Source organism: Cherax quadricarinatus, chromosome 68 (genome assembly GCF_038502225.1).
Source record: "Cherax quadricarinatus isolate ZL_2023a chromosome 68, ASM3850222v1, whole genome shotgun sequence".
In the NCBI taxonomy this organism is placed as follows: Eukaryota; Metazoa; Arthropoda; class Malacostraca; order Decapoda; family Parastacidae; genus Cherax; species Cherax quadricarinatus.
Window position 1 is genome coordinate 19753104 of NC_091359.1, and position 15480 is coordinate 19768583.

The 15480-nt window shown below is 38.2% G+C and overlaps 1 protein-coding gene across 7 annotated transcripts in view; it reads left to right on the forward strand.

Annotated features, from left to right (window-relative positions):
* The window catches only part of LOC128697699 (BUB3-interacting and GLEBS motif-containing protein ZNF207), a 75199-nt gene extending 59754 nt beyond the window's left edge, over positions 1–15445 (forward strand). For 5 of the 7 annotated variants that reach the window (XM_070099748.1, XM_070099753.1, XM_070099754.1 and 2 more), the window contains one exon: positions 6813–8278. In XM_070099748.1, coding sequence (XP_069955849.1) covers positions 6813–6934 — 122 coding nt within the window. In that variant the 3' untranslated portion in view covers positions 6935–8278. Of the gene's footprint in view, positions 1–6812; positions 8279–8384 lie in introns of those variants that run through there. The other 2 variants (XM_070099749.1, XM_070099750.1) reach the window with 2 other exon arrangements.
* Positions 15446–15480: the final 35 nt, after the last annotated feature.

A 15480-nucleotide genomic window follows, 5' to 3' on the forward strand; every position in this document is an offset into this window, starting at 1 on the left:
CCTTAGTTTATACACTTTCACCTCCCTCAGTTGTTTGTTGGGATATCTTATTGAAACTTGGGCAATGTATGATGGAAAGATACTTCGTAACGTACACCAAAAATGAAAGAAATTGGACCATAAATAGCGGAGTTCACTTCTCAGCCATTAGCGGCCGCTTAGCGGTATATTTTTGTATGGTTTTTATGTTTATATTCTCATTTTTTCAGTCTCATTTCATAGAATGAAAGATATATTACAGAAATAGATATGATTTTGATTACTTTCATGACAAAAAGTACCTTGAAATTACTCACAGTAGCAAAAATGTTCTATTCTTCAGCGAAGCTCAAGAGTAAACAAATGACGTCACTGTCCAATACCTGTCCGCCTGCCAGTCCAAATTCCAATACGGAGTCAAGAATGGGTTGATATTATTTATACAATTATTACAATAATGCAGCAGTCTGCATAACAGTAAATCTTCTATATTTTTGTGAATAAAAATTCCAAATGGTAAACAAGAGTAATATAAGAGGGGCCTGTAGCCATGACTAATGAACAGAGAAAATGTTATTTTAGTGCCAGGAATGTCTGCATTGTTTATTCTGGACCCTATTTTGAAATTGGCATCTGTTGAAATTTGTGTGAAATCGGCCAAATTGTGCCAATTTCTGACCACTTTATTGGGTAGTTGAAATAAGTGAATGGGCGGTTGCTTGTACTCAGTTGACAGACTAGAAGTAAATAGGTTTATTCAGGCATACACAAATACAGTTACATAGATTATCATACATAGCAGTGCATATATAGAGAACCTATGATAACCCAGAAAAGTCAGACAAAGTGACTTATTTCCAGTACCTGGCCTGGGCTTGCCATATATGATTTTTGGTAAATATTTTTTTCTCGGTTGTTTGTTGGGCTATCTCATTGAAACTTGGGCAATGTATGATGGAAAGATGCTTCTTAACCCCTTCAGGGTCCAAGGCCAAAATCTGAAGCGGTGCCCCAGTGTCCAAGAATTTAAAAAAAAAAAAAGTTATCTTTTCTTATGAAATGGTAGAGAATCTTTTTCTGAAGGTAATAAAACAAAAAGTACGAAATTTGATGGAAAATTGACAAAATTATGCTCTCGCGAATTTTGATGTGTCAGCGATATTTACGAATCGGCGATTTTGCCGACTTTGACTCCCATTTTAGGCCAATTATATTATTCTAGTCGACCAAATTCTTAGCTATTTCACTAGTATTACTTCTATTCTATCGATTGAGCACAAGAAATCGCCAAGTCAACTGTTTCAACTACAAAATAAAGTGATGGGAAGTTGGTAATTTGGCCAATTTAACACAAAGTTCAAAATATTCCAATTTCAAAGTAGGGTCCAGAATAAACAATGTAGGTATTCCTGGCACTAAACTAACATTTCCTCTGTTCATTAGTTATGTTTTGAGGCTTTACAAATAGATTCCATTTTGATTTTTTATTCACATAATGAATTTTTATTCACCAAAAAATAGAAGATTTACTGTTATGCAATATTGTAATAATTGTATAAATATTATCACCACATTTGTGAATGTATATTAGACCCACGAGCTGGCGTGTATTAGACGTGTGAGGTCGTTTGTTTACTCTTGAACATCAGCAAAAATTTAACATTTCTACTCTTTTGAGCTCAGTTTCAAGCCATTTCCAGTGCTAAAACCAATCAAAATCATCCCTATTTCTGTAATATGTCTTCCATTCTATCAAATGAGACCAAGAAATCGCAAATACAACTATAAAAAACATACGAAAAAACACTGCAAAGTTGCTGTTTTAATCGAAAATAATGGTCTCAGTTTTTTTTCTCTCATACACAGTGTGCTGCAGGTTTTGTTTTATGTGGTGCACACATACCACATAGATGTATTCTCTCATATCTAGGCCCAAATGTACCACTCACAGTTTATCAGTGTGAGCTGAGCGCATGACGTAGATCTACGGTTTGGACCCTGAACGTAAAGCCGTAGATCTACGGGACGGACCCTGAAAGGGTTAACGTACAACAAAAATAAAAAAGATGGACGATAAATAAGGGAGTTCACTTCTCGGCCATTAGCTGCCTCTTTGCAGTATATTTTCGTATGGTTTTTATGGTTGTATTCTCATTTTTTTGGACTCGTTTGATAGAATGGAAGATATATTACAGAAATAGACATGATTTTGATTGTTTCCACGACGAAAAGTACCTTGAAATTGAGCTCAAAGTAGAGGAAATGTTCGATTTTTGCCGATGTTCAATGAACTTTGTGCAAGTCAAGTTGGTTAATTTTATTAAGTGTATTCTAACCTAACCACTCTGTAATTTGGCAAACTCAGTAATCTGGCACACTACAGGTCCCAATGATGCTGGATTTGTGATGGAGGACTTGTATTCCAATTTCAAAATAGGGTCCAGAATAAATAATGCAGGCATTCTGGCACAAAAATAACATTTCCTTGTTTATTAGTTTCGTTTCCAGGCTTTACACATGAATTCCATTTTTATTTTTTTTTATTTGCATAAAGAATTTTTATTCGCACCAAAAAATACATTTACTGTTATGCAATATTGCAATAATTGTATAAATAATATCAGTGCATTCGTGAATGTATATTAGACTCGCCAGTTGATGTGTATTGGATGCGTGATGTCATTTGTTTACTCTCGAACATCGGCAAAAACCGAACACTCCTGCTACTTTGAGCTCAATTTCAAGCCATTTACAACACAAAAATCAATCAAAATCATCTCTATTTCTGTAATATGTCTCCCATTCTGTCAAATGAGACCAAGATACCGCAAATACAACTGTAAAAACCTGGAGTTTACACAAAAATATACCGCAAAGTCGATATTTTAATCCAAAAAAACACGGTCGCATTTTTTTTCCTTATTATGCAACGTGTGCTGCAGGATTCGTTTTATATGGTGCACACTTACCACATAGATGCACTCTCTCATATCTATGCTCATATTTACGACTCAGCTTATCTGAGTGAGCTGAGCTCGTGATGTAGATCTACAGCTTGGACCCTCAAGGGCTAATGCTTCAAACACCCCAGCCCCCTGCTTAACTTCGTTAGTCCTCTGCTCGATCCCTCCCTCCCAAAGTCTCCTGCTAGACCTCCCCAAGTCTTCTGCTTGGTCTCCGCAGTCCTCTGCTCAACTTGTAAGTCTTCTGCTTGATGTCCCCCTCCTCCCAGTTCAGTGCTTGACCAAATCTCCCTTCTCCATTCCTGTGTTTAGTTCTTTTCCCCTTCCTCTTCCCCACCTGTAGATTGTCCCCCTCCTCAAAACTTCCTATTTTCTTCCTGCTCCTATTCTCCATGTCAGTGCATACTATTTATATTGCCAAATATACATAATGCCTGTTATATTAGCCTTTACTGAAGATCACTGGAAATTTAAGTGGTTATCCCAGTGGTTTTCCCAGTAAAAGTAGGCCTTAGACAAGGATGTGTGATGTCACCGTGGTTGTTTAATATATTTATAGATGGGGTTGTAAGAGAAGTAAATGCGAGGGTCTTGGCAAGAGGCGTGGAGTTAAAAGATAAAGAATCACACACAAAGTGGGAGTTGTCACAGCTGCTCTTTGCTGATGACACTGTGCTCTTGGGAGATTCTGAAGAGAAGCTGCAGAGATTGGTGGATGAATTTGGTAGGGTGTGCAAAAGAAGAAAATTAAAGGTGAATACAGGAAAGAGTAAGGTTATGAGGATAACAAAAAGATTAGGTGATGAAAGATTGAATATCAGATTGGAAGGAGAGAGTATGGAGGAGGTGAACGTATTCAGATATTTGGGAGTGGACGTGTCAGCGGATGGGTCTATGAAAGATGAGGTGAATCATAGAATTGATGAGGGAAAAAGAGTGAGTGGTGCACTTAGGAGTCTGTGGAGACAAAGAACTTTGTCCTTGGAGGCAAAGAGGGGAATGTATGAGAGTATAGTTTTACCAACGCTCTTATATGGGTGTGAAGCGTGGGTGATGAATGTTGCAGCGAGGAGAAGGCTGGAGGCAGTGGAGATGTCATGTCTGAGGGCAATGTGTGGTGTGAATATAATGCAGAGAATTCGTAGTTTGGAAGTTAGGAGGAGGTGCGGGATTACCAAAACTGTTGTCCAGAGGGCTGAGGAAGGGTTGTTGAGGTGGTTCGGACATGTAGAGAGAATGGAGCGAAACAGAATGACTTCAAGAGTGTATCAGTCTGTAGTGGAAGGAAGGCGGGGTAGGGGTCGGCCTAGGAAGGGTTGGAGGGAGGGGGTAAAGGAGGTTTTGTGTGCGAGGGGCTTGGACTTCCAGCAGGCATGCGTGAGCGTGTTTGATAGGAGTGAATGGAGACAAATGGTTTTTAATACTTGACGTGCTGTTGGAGTGTGAGCAAAGTAACATTTATGAAGGGATTCAGGGAAACCGGCAGGCCGGACTTGAGTCCTGGAGATGGGAAGTACAGTGCCTGCACTCTGAAGGAGGGGTGTTAATGTTGCAGTTTAAAAACTGTAGTGTAAAGCACCCTTCTGGCAAGACAGTGATGGAGTGAATGATGGTGAAAGTTTTTCTTTTTCGGGCCACCCTGCCTTGGTGGGAATCGGCCGGTGTGATAATAAAAATATATCTGGTACTTCATAGTTGATGCTAGATGGGGGTTGATGTTTGTAGCAAATGGAAGCATGTTTGAAATTGTTGGCACAGCATTACAAAAAAGTGATGCACTGTCATGTATGTTTTAGAAAGTCCTGTAATTGTGTGGTTTGTAGCATCTTTGAGGTTATGGGTAGCCACCTACAGTAGCACAGCTGCCACTTATGAAGAAATACAAGTTACAGAACAAGGTTTCATGGGACGGCATTTTGCTGTACTCTCCAGTTTGTGGTTGTACGGGTAAAGTCTCAACTCCTGTGGCCCCACCACTCCGCTAGCCACTATTGGGTCCCCCTTTTCCTGGCTCTGTGAGACCTACCATATCTATTCTTGAAACTGCATTTGGATCCTGCCTCGACCAATTTTGTCTAGATCGTTTCACTATGTAGAGTGAAATGTCCCAATTAAAGTTTGTTCTACAGTTGTTTTTGGTCTTCATATGGGTACAGTTTTACAAAAAAGTGGTTCTCCTTCATGTACGTCTTAGTCCTGTAGTACAACTGTCAAGCACGTGTAATAGTTTTTGTCTTGATTCACTTACTTGATCAGCATGTCAAGTCTTGCAACTTGTATAGTACCGTATATGGGGGCATGACTGTTATTGCACTCCCTTATTGCTTTTTGTAATGCTGTTGTGTTTAGGGGTTAAGGGAATCAAACTTATAATTTTCAATATGATTACCTTGGAGAGAATCAAATATAGGTTCATAAGTGACTGAAGTTATTTCTGTATTGGGGAAAAGGGTTTTCATAATGAAAGTAGGAACTTCTGGAAGGACAGGAAAATTTGTGTAATTTGTGGTTCCAGTAACCATCAGCAAGACATACAATACCCTACATGGTTGGCAATATTGTTTTAAAATTTAATTGAATATGAAGGGTAATGGTGGTGGTATCTGCAAAGATGATTTTTTTTTTTTTGTGTGTGTGTGTGTGTGTGTGTGTGTGTGTGTGTGTGTGTGTGTGTGTGTGTGTAATTTCTAATTCCAATAGTATTTTGTAATAAGTTGTATATTAATGTATATATATTAAAGGTTTTGGTTTCATGTTATAGCATTTTATCTTAGTTTTCAGTGTCTGGGATTGTTCTCTTATTGTATGAATTGCATTTAGCTAATAGTGCATTGGCAAGTGATACGTGTGATAGAAATCATGCAAAGAGTATGAGGCATAAAGGAGAAAGTATTAAATATTAGAAAATAAGAGGAATGAAACAAAATAAAATTTCATGGAGGTCAGAGAGCTTTTCACAGAGACTTTTGTATGGTTTAAAACCCTGTTAGACTACACCATCTTTGTGGTACGTGTTTAGCAAAAATTCTATGGCAAGTATAATATAAAAGTTTGTTCTAGTGAAGCAGTTAGTTATTGAAAAGGGTCTCCATGTCAACATAAACTACTAGTTCAAGTTTTACTGTACATGGAAAGAAATTTTTTTTTTTTTTTCACTATCAGGAAGTTATACAATGAAGCTTCACTATATAAGGTGAAATGCATAACCTAGAATGAGGTAACGATGTACAAGGAACGTACATACAAAAGAAAATGTTCCTACAAATGAGCAAAATTTGCCGTTGTAAAGAGGTTCCTTCCAACCCAAGTTAAATGGTAAAAAGAAAAAACAGTTGAAGTTGGTATGCAGGAATTTGTTGCTTACTGACATAAGCACCTCTGAATATAGTGCTGGGTATTAAGTTGTGAAATTTTTGTTAGGACACATGAGGCACCCATAGCCTACACAGTAAGTTGTTCTGTTGGTTTATATTCTTAGTAATTGCAGGCAGAAACTCTTATCTTATCCCTATTGCTGTATAAAATTTGCTTAATATGTGTATTTAAAAATTTTCAGGGATATTTGAGGGTGTAAATGACTGCTGCAGGTGTCAAGTGGTGGTATCCTGGCCAAGTGTGTTATAATGATGCTCTTAAAGTTTGTTTTTCTTTGATATGCACAGTGAAACCTGGATTTAGATACGACTGAAGCACGATTTGCACTCATTGTCTATAATTAAATGCTGTAATAGAACTCACTTTCCTGTTTGGGCTCACTCCTGTAATGTTCTTAGAATGCTAGCTGTATTTTATGTAATAAAAGGTGATGTTTAACCTATTAGTTTGCCCTGGGATGATGCATAATTTTTTAGGATAGACTAATTAATTTAGTGTGTTGGTTAACTATTTCAGCTCTGCCTGGTCCTGGGCAAATGGCCCCTGGTTTAGCTGGTCCACCAATGATGGGCGCACCCATTATGGGAGGGCCGCACATGATCCCGCGCTTCAGGTGACCACCGGGTCCCGGTATGTAGCCAGCAGGTAGGAAGCAACAGGATGGGCAGCAGCAGGTCACGGCGCTGGTGAGGCAACATACGCATGCCTTCGTCATGACTGATAGTCAGCCTCCTCACCGACCCTCCCTCGCTCGCTCGCTAAGCACACTAGCGCAGTCAGTCAGTCACTAAGTTGGCTTGTGGGGCAAACCAACACACACCTGGGACTATCCAAGATGAATCTGCTGTCTACATTATCTGCATTATTAGGCAAGAATTCTCAATAACACCACTCATGCAGAGACGCTTAGACATGTCCAACTCTAGGTAAAGCTAAGATAGGAATAGTTTAACTGAATTAGAAAATAGGTCAAATTTATATCCCATGAGTGATGTTTTTTGTGAAGTCGTAGGATTCTCTCATCATTTAACTATCAAAAGATTGCAAACATGTTGACAAAAATAATGAAATTGTAGTGAGTCCCTAACACTTGTTGGTTTTCCATCACAGCTCGATTAGTCCTGTGTGGACAAGCTAACATTGCATCACTCTGCAGCAAGCATCTGTTATCATCTGTTATTGACTTCTTTGTCTCTTTTTATCATTGCTCTGATCAGTGTTGAAATGTTTATCCACAAGACTGTCGTTTGTGTGCCGCCCACGTGGAACTTACGTTTGAGCAAGTGGTGCTTGTATACTTGCTTCTTGGGACCTACACTTGATTGTATGTATTTATACTCGATCCATCTCAAGTGTGCAAGAAGTCTCGCCCAGGTGCTGCATCTGCACTTTCCCCATTGACTTTATCATATTCCAGGCCTTGGTAATCATTGTGATTAATATGCTTGAGATGGGTAAGACAATTGGATTAAGGGCAGGTATGGCCAGTGGAATAAGGCACTGCTGCTAACTTGGGCCAGGATGGAGGATGCAGGCTCGACTGTTCAATCCTTGGAGCATTGAAGCACTTGTATTATAGTGTTTTTAGGTTTCATTTTTTTTTTTTTTTGTGATAATTGTGTATTTGTGAATTTTTCTCTTAAGGTAAGAATCTGTTTAGTTAATAAGGTAAGAGGCTGTTTAGTTTAGACATGGTAGTTCTTCACAAAAGCACTGTTGGAATTTTATCCTACCTATACAGATGTTAACAGCAGGTTAGTCCATTTATATAATTTTTTTGCAAGTTGTACAAATGACTTTGTAAATTGTTGAAAGGGAGATCCCATTAGCAGCCGTAAGTACTTTTTTGTATTTATAATTGTCATCATATTGCTATGAGGAATCTAGTGACTTAACTGTCAGCTTTGTTCAAAATAATCACCTGTTTATTGTATGTTGTGAAATAAATAGTAAGTTGTCAATCTTGTATTAGTTTGTTTCAAGCTTTATATTTTGTTATAATTCATACAAAATAAGATTTTTTCTTTGGATGAAAGTAATGGATTTTTTGTATTATTACTTGAAAAGGTGGAAGGAGTGGAGCATTCGAACATTGTGGAAATTCGCAACAGGTGAGCCCAAACGAGAGGACGCGAGGCTGGGAGAGATGAGAATTAATACTTTTGGTTTCTCCGAAGAGTAATATTGCGGTTGTACTTCTGTAATCGTTTTGGTAGAGCACGTTTCTCATCTCAGGATTTCCTTGTTATAAAAATTAACATACCTCATAATTTTGTGGCATTATCTTTGAAGATTATTTTATTTTTCATTTTTTTTTATTTCGTGGAAAATGTAAGTGCATTTATTCTTAATTTGTAGCCAGGGTATTCTGAGGGAGTTACTTCGTAAAGCCAAAACCTTTGCTGTAGTATCACTGTTAAGTCATCACTCCTCAGTGTGCATGGAATTTTGTTACTTATTGTAATTCAGAATAACACAGGAACTGAATGGATTCTTAACCCATACTGGGTTTGTGCATGTAAGAGGTCATTTATCTTAAGGGTTAAAAAAGTGTGGAGCGCCTAAGTATGTTAATGGGTGGCCACAAGTGTAGAGGGCTAGGGCATGGTGAGGCTAACTGACCAACTCTTATTGACACACTTTTTCTTTGCTAATCTGCTATTCGTTGTAGTTTTTAAAGAGTAATTTAAATGTATTTAGCAGGGTTGAAATTGTATTCCACTTGATTTCATAGCTTCAATGCTTAAATTTTTCATTTCAAGTTTCATGCATATTATTTTTCTTATTTTTAGATTTGTAATATGTTTGAGTTTTATTTGTATTATGCAGTATTGTTTTATCTTTGTAAAAACAAATATTGTAGCAGGAAATACATTAAATTTAGATATGAAATAGTGATGATTATAAAATACAAATAATTGTTTGTGCCAATTTCAGTTTAATTATTTTGTCCAATATTACTGGTAGCTCGTGTATCATAACTAACTGCCATTGTTATTTTTTTTTTTTTTTTTTTTAAGCATTGAGAAAAGGATATAAAAGTATTAGTAGCAGTTTATTCTTCAGGTTGGTTAGCTGCACCATGCTCCCTCTTGAATAACTAACCACTTGAGACATTCCAACGCACATGGCAGTGGTGAGAGCAGTTTCAGTTTTCCCAGCTTGCAGCCTCTCTGGAGCCCTGTTATGTCTCCGCATGGCGCAGCCCGCTCTTGATTAGCTTGGTGATGGTGAATCTGGGAAGTGAGGCCACATTCTCAGTTTTGGGGCCGACGAGTGACTCTCACCCACTGCACTCATTATTGCTACGCCGATACCTTTATCTGCCTTTAGAGTGTATTGTGTGTGTGTGCGTGAGAGGGAAGTGTGATAGTGAAGTTTTAGATTCCATGTTAAATCTCTGGATTTGTGTGTTTTAGAGATATATAATGTAATTTCTATACAGAATAGCCAGCTAGCTATTCCAATGTTAGGAAGTTTAGTTGTATTTTGTAATTTGTCAGTTATATAGTACTCTATGTATATGTCAGATAGGGAGTGGTGGCACATGCTAGTGAAGTGAGTGTGGTTTGGGTGAGAACTACTCAGGTTGGCCATTTGCTCAGTAGCCCTAGAAGTCCCCAATATGAATGTGTTCAGTCTTCCAGCAGCCGCCAGGTAGGCTAAATTCACAGCACCAGGGGCTGTTGGGAGTCAGTCCCCCAACCGGACGTGGTTTGGTGATTCATTCACAGCCTGTCACGGTGCTGTTGGACCTTTCAGTCCCCAGCCCCCTGAATTAGGGGGCTTGGTGAATTCTCTCACACTACTACTATGTGTCGTACTGTGTTAGGCATCACTGATCTAGGTTGGGCCCAACCTCGCACCCAGCATATTGACTGCTAGTCAGCTTGTATTGAGCAGGCAAGTGGGGGTTATGAGGTGTGGGATGCTACTCAACCCAGAGAGCCCGGATTGTAGCTGCAGTGTTGAGAGGATAATCACCTGTACTCCCTGGACCACTCTTGTGACCACGCCCTCCAGAACTGTTTCAAGAAGGTACAGATTTTGTTTATTGATGGTGGTTGGGGAATGGCCAATCTTCAACATTTCTTCACTTGCTTTAAGAATGGTTTGAGCATGAGGGTCTAACTGGCAAACTTTGTAATGTAGAATTTAGTAGATACAGAGCTCTTGCAATTTTACATCTAGTTTGTATGTTAGCACTGCAGTGCTCAAGCTTCTCTGTGACTTGGTAAGCTACTGTGGGCTATAGTATTTCAATGAGGTCTTCATGCAGATTAATGGAGCCTCGTGTATAGCCTTCTAGCGCAGAGTGCTTTCCATCACGCTTGCACTTAAATTACAGAGTTTACAAAATTGTACACAATTTCTCCCTCATATCAGATTGCTGCTTTTGTAATACTGTACTGTATAAAGTTGCTCTAACTCCAGATTCACCATGGAGACTATAATGTTGATGTTGACCACATCATATTACCAAAACAGGTAGCAGCCTATTCTGACATAACATTTTCAAGCCACCTATTTAACTACTAACTACAAAAGCAGGAGGAGAATTTCATTTTTTTTTTTTTTTACAATTCAATGAAAACTGTACTTTGTCAACATTCTTAATAAAAAAAAAATTATTTTATCATAAACAAGACTAAAGTTTAAATGCCTTTATCTTGAATTAACTATTTTTGTAGTACATATGCCCAGCATTTGGAAATTTCATTCAAATACAGCACTCATTGGGATTAGGTTGAATAAAAGTTATTTTTTTTTTTACTCTCGTATTCCTATTTAAGATGGTAATGCAACAAAAAAAAAAGTTTTTCCCTAAAGGTTTGGAGATTAAAAAAAATCCAAGTTCAGTATTCTAATGTTTTGTGTTAATGAATTTAAGACGTTAGAGATGGCATCAGTGAAGCAGTCATGTCTGCAGATTTACCCAGTGATAGTGTCTGAAGCAATCATGCCCCCCTGACTTGCCTTAAAAGTTCAAGACTATTGAAACGATCGCATTTGCTGACTGGCCTTGAGATGGAGTTAGTGAAGCGATCATGTTTGCTGACACAGTGGTTAAGCGATAATGTTCATCAACCTGAAAGTTCTGCATAATTAATATACAGTAGGGGAAGCCTAATGAAGTCCCAGTTCCAGTGAATGCACTAATAAGTTACTGAATGCTTTCGTGTGTAAACCAAGCAAATGCACAGGATACCAATAGAGCCAGCTTGTAAACCTAAAAAAAAAAAAAAAAAAAAAAAAAAAAAAAAAAAAAAAAAAAAAAATATAGACATGAGATAGTACAAATACATCCATTCAAGATGAAAGACTAGTTATTAGTTTCATTCTAGTACTTTGCTTATAATTTTAGACACTTCATTTATAAAAACATCTGTTTATAATGGAGAGAAAAATGTGCATGTTGGTTTAGGAGATGGGGAGGATTGCAAACACTCAGACATGCCATGTCATCTATGGTGAATATTTTTAACCTCTTAAGTTGGTTTTTCTGTCAGCTTTTGTTGAAACGTACAAAAGGGGTTGTAGAGTTAGCAGCAGTAGTAGCCATCCTGTTAACTGGTCATAGCTAAAACTAGCCTTCAAGGATGCCATTTTATTAACTCTGCTCTTGTACTCAAATTACCTAACATGAATCTTAGTCCTGGCTTTTTCTGTAGATGCCTGCTTTTCTCAGTACACTGTCATCTTTGCATTGGCCACACTCGTCTTACTCGTGGGTATCTGATGGAAAGGCACCCTGTTCCTCTCTGTGAGAAGTGTCAGGTTCCAGTATCGGTTAGCCACATTCTGTTAGACTGCCCTCTCTATCAACGAGCACGCAGAATTTACCTCCGTCGTCGTCTCCGCTCTCCTACTTTCTTTACCTTCCCTTCTTGCTGATGGACCCTCCTTTAATCCTGACTCTCATTGACTTCTTGACGACTGATTTACTCCACAAACTCTGATGATGATACCTTTCGCACTCCCCTCAGCCCTTTCTACCTCAATCTTTTGCTACCCTCTACCCTTTCGCTATCCACTGACCCGCTGTTCTCCGTAACCTACTACTCGTCCCTCTCCCTTTTGCCACCTGATACCCTCGCTTCCTTCCTGCCCTGCAGTGCTGTATAGGCCTTGTGGTTTAGTGCTTCTTTTTGATTATAATAATAATAATACACTGTCAAATGCTGTAATCTTAAGAACACGCATTACTTGTCCCTTTGTCTACCCCCTTTTGACCTGTCTTCTGCATTTAGTTTGCAATTCCTGTCCTGTCATTCCTCTCACTTGTCTTTAGTAGCTTAGGTCAGTAGGTCTGTTAGAGTTTTCTGCTTTATTAGGGACAGGTGCTAGTGTTGAGATACTGATCTCCACCTGGAGATATAATTTATTCGATACTCTATCACTAGTCTTGCCCAGTGGGCGCCATTGGATTTGTAATCCTCTGTTCACCACTATTTTTACCATTACTACCACTGCTGCTAACATTACTACTAAGTGGGTAGTAGTATATACTATGTGGAAGTACTGTAAATTGTCATTTCTAGGCATGCAAGTGGGCTAATTAAGAGATTTTAGTGGGCACTGACAATATAAGCTACATTAAAGATATAAATACACAGTGATCATTACCTTTAGTAACGGGTAATACAGTGGACCCCCACCTAACGATATTAATCCGTTCCTGAGAACTCATCGTAAGCTGAAGTTATCGTTAGCCGAATTAATTTTCCCCATAAGAAATAATGGAAATAAAATTAATCCGTTCCTGACACCCCAAGTATGAAAAAAGAAAATTTTTTACCACATGAAGTATTAATTTTAATACACACAAACTGAAGAAGATGTGCACAATTACTACTCTACTAAGAATAGAATACATGACACTTGCCTTGATTGAAGATCTGGTGATTGATGGGATGGGAGGAGGGGAGTGTGTGGAAGTTATTGTTTAGAAGGGGAATCCCCTTCCATTAGGACTTAGGGTAGCAAGTCTTTTTCTGGGGTTACTTCCCTTCTTTTAATGCCACTAGGACCAGCTTGAGAGTCACTGGACCTCTGTCGCACAACAAATCTGTCCATAGAGCTCTGTACCTCCAGTTCCTTTAAGACTTTCCTAAAATGGGCCATAATATTGTCATTGTACAGGTTGCCAACACGGCTTGCAGTAGCTGTGTCAGGGTGATTTTCATCCATAAAGGTTTGCAGTTCAACCCACTTTGCACACATTTCCTTAATCTCTCTTTTCAATTCCATATTAATTCTCGCCCTTTTTACCACAGGGATGGCACTAGAAGCTTTCTTGGGGTCCATGGTGACTTATTTTGCAGTTACAAGCACTAAAAACACTGGGATAATGTTAAATGTACTGAATGTATGCATAGATGCGACCACACTGGCTGGCTTGTAAATACTAGCACTGAGGCCACACGTGGGACACGTCCCGGACGAATCACGTAAGGCGAGTTTTTTTTATCGTGAGGCTAGGCAAAATTTTTGCATTCAAGTGCTTCGTATGGCGGATTTAACATAACGCGATGCGTTCGTAAGGCGGGGGTCCACTGTACCTAGTTTCCTAAAACTGATTAGTATGCAAGTAACCCAAACTTGGGAATGTAATGGAAATGGTATAAAATACTGACAATGGAAAAATAAACACGTAAGTAGTATAATGTGATCCGTAAGGATCACATTATACTGCTTATGTTTATATTTCCATTGGGAAAGTAATGACATATTGGTCTGATTTGGACCATTCATTGCACTACTGACAACACAGGAGCGACTGGGAGGGTTTTGAATTAATTTTTGCTGTTTAGTTGTGGTCTACAGTTTGCTAATGGACTGTTAATGAGAATTAAACACGTGCTGTACAGTACCTCACTGTAGTTAAACAAATTTCAGGCATAACTAAAATAAATTACTTAATATAGCACATGTATATACTGATGCATATCAGTCATAACCTCCCATCTCCAAGAAAAACCTTCCTGTTCTTAGCCATTATGAATAAGCATTACAACTAGTACTACCAATTGTTGGTTTATTCATCATTTCCCAATGAAATAGGTCAGGTGAGGATAATGTACATAAGGCAAAATAGAAAAGGGGGAGGAGTGGAGAATGTTGAAACAAAACCACTCATTTTCTTAATGCTTGTGAATTGTGATGCCTCAGATTTTCGAAATCAATATTTACCGTTTTTTTTTTCTTTTTCCCCTCCCTCGTGGCTTGTGCGAAAATATTCCAGAAGTAAAGCGCCTCTGAAGTAATTTTTTTTTTTATGTAATTACCATTGAACAATTGTCAGATGTCATTATTTGTAGACCGATTCCAAGATGCTTGTTTATACTGTTTATATCATAACATTTTCTGAATAATGCTTAAAAAGGTAGAGCAGCTTATAACATTTAACAAGCCTTTATTGCTAATGCAGAGCAGTAAACTTTGCTATTCTTATACTGTACATAAATACAATAGAGAAAAGTTTGGAAGTGCATAATTTTGATTAGGTAACTGAAAATATAATCACATGGTGGAACAGCAATCTGCATAAATAATTTTTGAACACACTGCTAACAGTGTGGGAATCAAGCCCACAATATATTCAAGTCCAGATAGCTTTATATCACTACCATTTTTATTAAAAAAAAAAAATGGCAAGAGGGGGGGGGAGAGGTTATGGTAATCTTGCAAGTTATACCTTAATCCAAATGCTTTTAGTAATGTAAATTTTCCATAAACAGCAATGTTCACTGTTTCTGCTTTTCTGTCTGTCTTGGTAATTCCTCTTTTCTTATACATAGAATGAAGCTCAGGTAATCTCTCCAAAAATACTTAACGTTTCTCAGTTGTTTCTCACTAGTTCAGAAACCATGAGCTGTTTTCATGATCTTTGTGTGTGTGTGTTTCTACCCTCATGTCTTGTGCACCATTAACTGGGTCCCAGAGATTTTCTGGGACTATAAGTTAGTACCATGAAGATGGCAGATGGCGCAGAGACCCGGCACAGATGAGTCTTTCGTGTTTTTTTTTTTTTTCTTACTGTACTGTATTGCCATAGCTGTATTTACAGCTCTGCGTTTTGGACATTGTGAGGCTGCTGTATTAGTCTTAATAAAATTTTGAATTAATATATTTTTTGTTTATCCACAGCATTGGTCACTTC